A 9,612-nucleotide genomic window follows, 5' to 3' on the forward strand; every position below is an offset into this window, starting at 1 on the left:
TGCCTAGGGAAAAGATGTATGTGTACATGGCCGTGTCCCCATTTGCGGTAAGTGCTGTGCTCCTAGCTGAAAGAGACTCAGTGCAAATACCGGTGTATTTTGTTAGCCATGTGCTAAAGGACACGGAAGGCAGGTATTCGTCAATAGAGAAGTTTGGCCTGACACTGCTAATGGCCAGCCGGAAGCTGAGGCCTTATTTTCTTGCTCATAGTATTTTAGTCTACACTGACCAACCGTTAAGGCAAGTTTTGCATAAAATGAATGCGTCCGGACGAATGTTGAAGTGGGCCGTAGAGCTCAATATGTTTGATTTGTCGTTCGAGCCCAGAAAAGCAATTAAGGGGTAAGCATTGGCAGACTTTATTGTAGAGCTTACCCGGCCTACAGCAGAGCACGTCCAAGACCCGGCTAAGGGAAAGCGGCATTGGACTCTGATGGTAGATGGATCTTCCACAACCAATGATTGTGGGGCTGGTATCATTTTCCAGTCGCCAGAAGGGGACAAGTTTGAATATGCCATGAAATTTCAATTCCAGGCTTCAAACAATGAAGCAGACTACGAAGCACTCTTAGCCGGCATCAAGATGTGCAAGGCGGCTGGAGCCTTGGAAATTGAGGCAAAAACAAATTCTCTGCTGGTGGTCAGCCAAGTGAATGGAGACTTTGAATGCAAAGAGGCTTCTATGAGCAAGTACATGAGTTTAATTAAATAAGAAATAAAGACATTGAAATGATTCGTCCTAGATCAAGTACCAAGGTCTCAAAATCATCAAGCTGATGCTCTCTCCAAACTAGCCAGTTCGGCTAAGGGGGATGTGCCTAGAACAGTGTTCTGGGAGGTCAAGGCGGCCAAGAGCATCGATGCCGAGGAAGTCCTATTTCTTTGCCGAGAAGATGAATGGATGAGCCCTATTATTGAATATAAGAAGACAGGTCGGCTGCCCCTTGATCCCCTAGAAGCTAAGTATGTGAAGGCTAGGGACAAGTGGTTCGAGTTATAGAATGAAACTCTGTACAAAAAATCCTTCAACCGGCCTTTTCTCAAGTGCATCAGTAGGAAGGACGGATTGGAAGTTTTGAAAGAATTGCATGAAGGAGTCTGTGCTTCCCATATTGGGGGGAGGGCGTTAGGACAAAAAAGCTCTAAGGACTGGCTATTTTTGCCCGACCTTGAAGGAGGACGCCCTGCTTTATGCCAAGAGATGTGATAGTTGTCAAAAGCATGGCAACATATATCAGAAGCCGTCCAACTACCTGACTCTTGTCCTCTTTCCTCTTCCCTTTGCTAAATGGGGAATGGACATTCTTAGCCCTTTTCCTATTGATGCCGGCCAGAAAAAGTTCGTAATAGTAGTCATCGACTACTTTACAAAATGGGTGGAGGCTGAAGCAATGAGAGGCATTACCACCAATGACGTCAAAGGGTTCCTCTGGAAGAACCTCATCACAAGGTTTGGTATGCCCCAGTCCATTGTCTTTGACAACGGACCACAATTTGAAACACCCAAGCTTCGTCAATGGCTGGCCGATCAGGGAATCAGGGCTCACTTTGCTGCAGTGGCTCATCCACAAGCTAATGGGCAAGTCGAAGCTTTTAATAAGATCTTGTCGGCCGGAATCAAAAAGAAGCTAGATAATGTAAGGGGATTATGGGTTGAAGAGTTACAGTTGGTCTTTTGGTCAATAAGAACAACGGCCAAGAACTCAACTGGAGAAACTTCATTCATGCTCGTCTATGGCTCCGAGGCCGTTCTTCCTATTGAGATTGAGGAACCAACTCTGAGGGTGATGATCTACTCAAAGGATGCCAACTGGGTTGCTCTCTGGACGGCCTTGGATCTGGTTCCTGAAATCAGGGGCAATGCGCTGCTGAGGATGCAACTCTACAAGTTAAGAATGGCTAGAGAATTTAACAAAAGAGTAGCAAGGTGGCCACTGAAGCAGGGAGATCTCGTCTGGGGGAAGATGGAAGCAGTAGGCCGAGCTAAGGAGCTAGGAAAGCCCACTCCTAACTGGGAGGGACCCTACAAAATCATCAAAGTATTTCAGAATGGCACCTTTCGTCTGGAAGACATGAACAGTCGTTCCATTCCTAGGACGTGGAACTCTGATACTTTGAAAAAATACTTTGTTTAAGATTTCTTGAGAAACTGTAATCTTTTCTTAGTGCCTCGCAATGAAGAAAGTAGAAATGTATACATGTACCTTGGCTCTCCGTCAAGCAAAATTCATATAATACAGCTCTACTTCTCTCCTATGACTGTCTCTCTGTTTGATTTATTTGCTTTAGTTAAAAATGCATATTATCGTCCAAGCTGACTAATAAAATAGAGCAGCAAGTAAAAACACCTTCTATTAGGAGATTGACCAACATGTTATCATCCTTATAAGGATAAGTACATGGAATCGGCCAGCAATTTGTTTACTTAAAGAGTTAAACATCTCCTAAACAAGGTCGGCTGGAATTAGGACACCTTAGTAGAGGTATCCCACTTTCCGTCCAAAAGCCAAGGCATATAGAGACCTAATTTATTGCAAAATAATTAAGTCTTTGTCCAATGACGAATGATAGCCAAAATTCCGGCCGAGCAAGTTATTTACTTAACATTTTTTAAACTTATAAGTTTAAAACGTAGGCATCTGATAAACGTCTTCAAATATGTCCTGAAATATTCGGCCAATGAGAGCCATTGGATCAGATAAAATGTGTTAGGGCGAGTTGTTTTCGTACTTGGCATAAATGATTGATCAAAAACAAGGCGGCCATTCACTAGTAGAAAAAAGCCTACTTGCTGCGGTTAAAAAGTGCCCTATTGCTGCGGAATAGGGCGCGCAGCAATTGAGGGCGCAGCAATAGGTATTAATAATATTGCTGCGGTTTTGAACCGCAGCAATATTACCTAATATTGCTGCGGTTATATCTACCAAACCGCAGCAATATTAGGAATTGTGGTGATATATGGTGGCCCAAAAAGTAATATTGCTGCGGTTTTGGGTGAGAAACCGCAGCAATATTACTTATTTTTATTATAAAAAATTAATATTGCTGCGGTTTCTGGCCCAGAACCGCAGCAATATTAATTTTTTATAATAAAAAAAGTAATATTGCTGCGGTTTCTGGCCCGAAACCGCAGCAATATTCCCTTTTTTTTTTTTTTTGTTTTATATTAGTGAAGAGGAAGCTATATATGCAACCTTGATGAAGCTATGCAGCAATATGCTAATAAATTTTCTGCATAAATTTCGGCAGAGCTCCGTTTGTAAATTGGATAAACCCATAATAGGGACTTAATTAACCTGTACAACAACCAATAACATCTCCGAATCCACCATCCAAGCAAATCATAAATCCATCAAACAACCACCATGATCTCCAACATACATCATCCAATATTCAAGCCAACAAACCAACATCATATTCAACCCAACCAACATAAATACAATTCCATAATAATCCAACAAAAATATTTATATATCATGATAATCCATCACTACAAAGTTGGTTGTACAAGGTTGTCTAAAGTTAGCACTACAAAAATATTTATATGTTCGTCTAAAGTTAGCTAGAACGAAAAGAAAGATATTAACATAAACTAACTAACCTATGCAATGCAATCATCAACAAAGTATCTTGCCCACTTATTCTTCACCTCATTGATTTGATCCTCCGTATAAGGATCTTTGGTAAAGGTTTGAGCAACCTGAAAATAATTTATCAAAGTTAGCATCAAATAGTTAAAATATATTAAATATGAAATGAATAATTATATAAACTTACTTTGTCCATATCCAACGAACCAAAATATGAAGCGAGTACGTCAAAAATGTACCGCATCACAAAATAACCGCACTCCGTGCCTCCTTGTTGTTGCGGGCACTTTATCAAAAGTTATAAGAAAATGAGAAAAATTACCGCATAATGAGAATAAAGTAAGCTTTAAATTGAATCAAGAAATTCGATCAATACATACCTCAACATATTTCCACAAAAGCTTCTCTCGACGAACTTTGTGGCCGCTCATCCGAAACCTCCTAAAAGCACTAGATAACACAACATTGTTTGATTTAGTCCTTAATTGTGGAATGTTACCATCTCAATTCATATAAAGTATACCAAAAATATATCAACTTACGCTATCATAGGCAATTTAAGCTTTAACTTCCGCTGTTTGTGATAGCTGGCAGAATCGAAGATATAAACTATCCCAGGCAAGGGACATATGACAAGTAGCATCCAATGTTGGCTATTGAAAGATTAAACAACAATAATTACTTGAAAAATCACATATCATGCAACAATAAATATTTGTAGATATTAAGAAAGAATATTACTCTTGAAAGATTGGCGCGAACATGATACTAGCATTTACATCGACGCATCCAACCATAGCATGCACAATGTACTTTGTTACCTCCTCCGATGATGAATGCGACTCCATAACGGTGCTTTGTGGACACATCCAACAAACACGTCCAATAGAATCCCCAAATCCAGCCAAGTCTGACTGCGTAGCCCTAAAAATTGGCAAAAGTAAACTATATGTGAAAAATACAACTACCATATAATTAAATGTTAAAAAAAACATAACTTTGATGATTGTTACCTCATGTAGACTTGTATAATAGAAATATTAATCATTTCTCCTCTCAAAAACTGACCAATATCCTCCTTGGTCAGAAAAGCGGTGCCATCATCTGTCAAATAATGGAACAAGGATCTCGGCAAGGTAACACCAACAGCATCATCGTCTGCGACGGCAAGGGCAAGCGTATCTGCTAACTCCCTGCAGTCCTCAGTAAGGGAGTCCAAGAACGATCGATCGTCGATAACTGGACTAAACTGAGAAGCCGAACCGGCTGATGAATGCAACTGGCTAGAAGATCTAACAGCCTCCCCCGAAATCCCTTTTTGTTTTTTAGGTGTCGGTATAACCTAATAATTATTTTTCAAAATGGGCATAAGATTATGAAATTTTAAATTGAAGGCTATTATATTTACAAAAATAGAGGCCTATATGAAAAATTACCTCATCACTTAACAATTGTGCTAAATTTTTTGGCCATTGCACCCAAGTACCCAAAGCAGTAGCTGTAGTGTCGATCTCATATGCAGGGACGGGAACAGGTAGTGGCAAATGACCATATTTCTCTATAATTCGATGAATTTTCACTTTTAGGTGATCATTCATCATTCTAGACCCATGAACTGTAGTGGTCTCATCAAAAGCATAAGAATATGCATCTGCCACTAGACAAGTCTCTCCACTAGTTGGATCTACCAAATACAATCGACACGGAACCTCGTCCTAACAGCAACACGTAATATTGATTATATGAATAAAACACACATGTAAATATGATAATTATTTGTATAGGGCGCCATGTATATAAGATAATATTTTGTATAAAGCACATGTATATATAATAATTATATGTACCTTCAGCTGAGGAGAATGAGTGTCTGATCCAGATAATGGAGTACATAGATGAGTGGGCTGTGAAGCAGCTACCTCAGGAGATGGCCCAGGAGATGGCCGAGGAGGTGGCCCAGGAGGTGGCCCAGGAGATGGCCCAGGAGATGGCCCAGGAGGTGGCCCAAGAGGTGGCCCAAGAGGTGGCCCAGGAGATGGCCCAGGATATGGCCCAGGATATGGCCCAGGAAATGGCCCAAGAGGTGGCCCAGGAAATGGCCCAAGAGGTGGCCCAGGAGATGGCCCAAGAGGTGGCCCAGAGTATGGCCCAGGAGATGGCCCAGAATATGGCCCAGGAAATGGTGAAGCAGATGTTGGAATAGGAGGCTGAGTCGGCTGTGTAGGAGGAGATGGCATAGCAAATGGTGAAGGGAAAAAATGATACAGCCCAGGTGACTGAGTAGGTGGCTGTACATGAGAAGGAGATGGCCCACCAGATGGTGAAGAATATGGCCCGGTAGATGGATGTGAAGGTGAAATCATCACATTCTTCATATATGTGGCAATGTCCTCCCTCCACCTTTCACTCATTTTCTGTATGAGTGCCTCCTCTTGTTCTTTCATCGATCTCCTATAGTGCGTACGAGGTACGTGTCCAAAAGCCTTGGTATAGCCAACATTAACACCCCCAAAACCGTAACAGCGACCCGGATGATCTGGCTTCTCTCCAAGAGCCATAAAAAGGGCATCTCTGTTACGAACCGGAATGAACTCACCCTTGGCTTGCTTCTCCTTGTACTCCAACTGCCCAAAAAGCAAGTTAACAGTAATAATGTAGTTAATAAATGAAAAAATATTCATGTCAAATTAAAAGTTAATTATAATGATATACATACGTATTTGTCAGCTGCTTTCTTTGTTTCCTCATCTGGAATGAATCTCTGTTTAGTAACAGGATCTTTCTTATGCATCGCGCACCACCAATCATCACCCCGGTTAAAACTGGAGGAGATCGAGGAGGATGGTGTACTAGAAGACGATCCAGAATCAAAACTAGGTGGACCGAATTTCTCCTGCCTCCACAACTCTCTAGCATCTCCATAACTCCTCTGACCTAAGTGGTGATGATGTGTGTTCTTCTTTGCGCTCTCAAGCGCCTTTTCTCGCTTTTTCTGCAAAATAAAAAAACACATTAAGTTAGTATAATATTATTTAAATCAATAAAACCAAGTTAATAATAAGAATACAAACTTACTATAGCATGATCTGACATCATCTTTTCTTTGAAAGTGGCCCAATCCTCCTTCTTGATATGCTTGTATACGTCAGGCGGACTATCACCTAACTTCTCTTTCTTTGATCTAACTCTCGTCATTGTTATCCAGCCAGATACCAATTTGCTCTTAAAATCCCTCCATCTAACGTTCAGAGCAGACAAGTAGAGCTTCTTGTATCGAACCTCGTCGGGAAGGTGAAACATGTTCTGTTTTTCAAAATAGGCTAAAATGACTAATTTTGGTTCCAACTAATCTATATGTTGTATTTGCAATCAAATCTACTTATAAATACATCAAACTAAGTATATATGATATGTTAGAGTTGTTTATGACCTAAATTAGCATGAAACAAGTCATTTTCATTCATTTGGGAAGAAAAAGGCCCGAAATGGCCAAAACTGGCTAATTTTGGTTCCAAGTAGTCTATATGTTGTATTTGCAATCAAATCTACTTATAAATACATCAAACTAAGTATATATGATATGTTAGAGTTGTTTATGACTTAAACTACCATGAAACAAGTCATTTTCATTCATTTGGGAAGAAAAAGGCCCGAAATGGCCTAAAATGGCTACTTTTGGTTCCAACTAGTCTATATGTTGTATTTGCAATCAAATCTACTTATAAATACATAAAACTAAGTATATATGATATGTTAGAGTTGTTTATGACTTAAACTAGCATGAAACAAGTCATTTTCATTCATTTGGGAAGAAAAAGGCCCGAAATGGCCTAAAATGGCTACTTTGGTTCCAACTAGTCTATATGTGTATTTGCAATCAAATCTACCTATAAATACATCAAACTAAGTATATATGATATGTTAGATTGTTTATGACTTAAACTAGCATGAAACAAGTCATTTCATTCATTTGGGAAGAAAAAGGCCCGAAATGGCCTAAAATGGCTATTTTGGTTCCAACTAGTCTATATGTTGTATTTGCAATCAAATCTACTTATAAATACATCAAACTAAGTATATATGATATGTTAGAGTTGTTTATGACCTTAAATAGCATGAAACAAGTCATTTTCATTCATTTGGGAAAAAAAGGCCCGAAATGGCCTAAAATGGCTATTTTGGTTCCAACTAGTCTATATGTTGTATTTGCAATCAAATCTACTTATAAATACATCAAACTAAGTATATATGATATGTTAGAGTTGTTTATGACTTAAACTAGCATGAAACAAGTCATTTTCATTCATTTGGGAAGAAAAAGGCCCGAAATGGCCTAAAATGGCTACTTTGGTTCCAACTAGTCTATATGTTGTATTTGCAATCAAATCTACTATAAATACATCAAACTAAGTATATATGATATGTTAGAGTTGTTTATGACTTAAACTAGCATGAAACAAGTCATTTTCATTCATTTGGGAAGAAAAAGGCCCGAAATGGCCTAAAATGGCTAATTTTGGTTCCAACTAGTCTATATGTGTATTTGCAATCAAATCTACCTATAAATACATCAAACTAAGTATATATGATATGTTAGATTTGTTTATGACTTAAACTAGCATGAAACAAGTCATTTCATTCATTTGGGAAGAAAAAGGCCCGAAATGGCCTAAAATGGCTAATTTTGGTTCCAACTAGTCTATATGTTGTATTTGCAATCAAATCTACCTATAAATACATCAAACTAAGTATATATGATATGTTAGAGTTGTTTATGACTTAAACTAGCATGAAACAAGTCATTTTCATTCATTTGGGAAGAAAAAGGCCCGAAATGGCCTAAAATGGCTAATTTTGGTTCCAACTAGTCTATATGTTGTATTTGCAATCAAATCTACCTATAAATACATTAAACTAAGTGTATATAATATGTTTGAGTTGTTTACCATAGTGTCTGTCCACATCACATCCAACAAGGTAGGAGAAATGTGTCTCCATGACCAGTTGATGTTCAGCTTCCGTATAGAAAGACCGATCCAAACACCATACTTGGCTCGCCATGGACCTAGTAAAGAAACAATTAAAAATCCAAATATGAAATTGTAATAAGCTAAGTATGATAAAATACATTTATTTACCTGTTGGCCTTCCCAAATCATCGAACTCTAAGACCATATCTCCTGTGTTGTGGAGATTCATCGTGGGACCTCGTTTACTCTTTCGTGTTGCCTTTGGATTCCCACTTGACTTCTTCCCGCTCCCCTGTGCACCATAATATGTAGTGGTCTGACCTGAACCTAAGAATCAAAATAAGAAAATTAAATTAGAGAACGAACAAGTAAATTACATAATGAATGTTTAAAAAATTGAAATAAACGCGAACCTGACGGGGGTGGCTGCCCATCACCTGTCACCTCAATGCCAAGTAAGGCATTCCTATCAGCCTCTAGCTCAAATCTCTCCATCCACGCATCTAACGCATCTGCCTCACGATCACTGGCCTCTCCCTGGTCAGGCTCCTTTTCTGGGTGAAAAGGGGCATCAGAATCCGATGAATGCTCGCTCGAATCGTCACTAGCCATATCTGTAGCATATAGATAGAAACAAGATATAGTGTTAACGAAATTTAAAACAATATACATCATCACATCATTGTAACAAAATTCAAAACAAGTCAAATTACTCATATAGAACATTTTTTACCTTTAATTTTGGTCAATAGGTTGCTCAATGACTGTTATACCTTCTTGGTGATCCATTCGCATGTAACTATTTTCAGTATCAATCACATTCATCATATCGTCATTTGGAATTGAGAAAGGGGGATGTCATCAAACTTATCATATTCTTCTTCGTCGTCAACATCACCACTCCTAAAATTCGCCTTTTACCATTAACAACAATGCACCACTGAGTGTCTACGGATCAGATACATAGAACACTTGTTTTGCTTGCGATGCGAGGATAAAAGGTTCTTCAGTGTCACGCAGACGACTCATATTGACCAGAGTAAAACCGCAC

General features: G+C 39.0%; 2 protein-coding genes across 2 annotated transcripts; both read right to left on the bottom strand.

Moving 5' to 3' along the window:
* Positions 1–3,602: 3,602 nt before the first annotated feature.
* Positions 3,603–6,723, bottom strand: LOC104897622 (uncharacterized). Its single transcript, XM_057391496.1, has 9 exons — positions 6,667–6,723; positions 6,304–6,583; positions 5,439–6,215; positions 4,605–4,840; positions 4,333–4,515; positions 4,134–4,244; positions 3,972–4,041; positions 3,779–3,877; positions 3,603–3,701 (listed from the first exon to the last, which is right to left on the bottom strand). The coding sequence occupies exons 2-9, from the start codon at positions 6,511–6,513 to the stop codon at positions 3,603–3,605; spliced, it is 1,785 nt and encodes a 594-aa protein (XP_057247479.1). The 5' UTR covers positions 6,514–6,583; positions 6,667–6,723.
* Positions 6,643–9,400, bottom strand: LOC125492836 (uncharacterized). Its single transcript, XM_048635567.2, has 5 exons — positions 9,295–9,400; positions 8,975–9,175; positions 8,730–8,888; positions 8,538–8,656; positions 6,643–6,894 (listed from the first exon to the last, which is right to left on the bottom strand). Exons 2-5 carry the CDS (start codon positions 9,171–9,173, stop codon positions 6,643–6,645), a joined length of 729 nt encoding a protein of 242 aa, XP_048491524.2. The 5' UTR covers positions 9,174–9,175; positions 9,295–9,400.
* Positions 9,401–9,612: the final 212 nt, after the last annotated feature.

Source organism: Beta vulgaris, chromosome 8 (assembly GCF_026745355.1).
Source record: "Beta vulgaris subsp. vulgaris cultivar EL10 chromosome 8, EL10.2, whole genome shotgun sequence".
In the NCBI taxonomy this organism is placed as follows: domain Eukaryota; kingdom Viridiplantae; phylum Streptophyta; class Magnoliopsida; order Caryophyllales; family Amaranthaceae; genus Beta; species Beta vulgaris.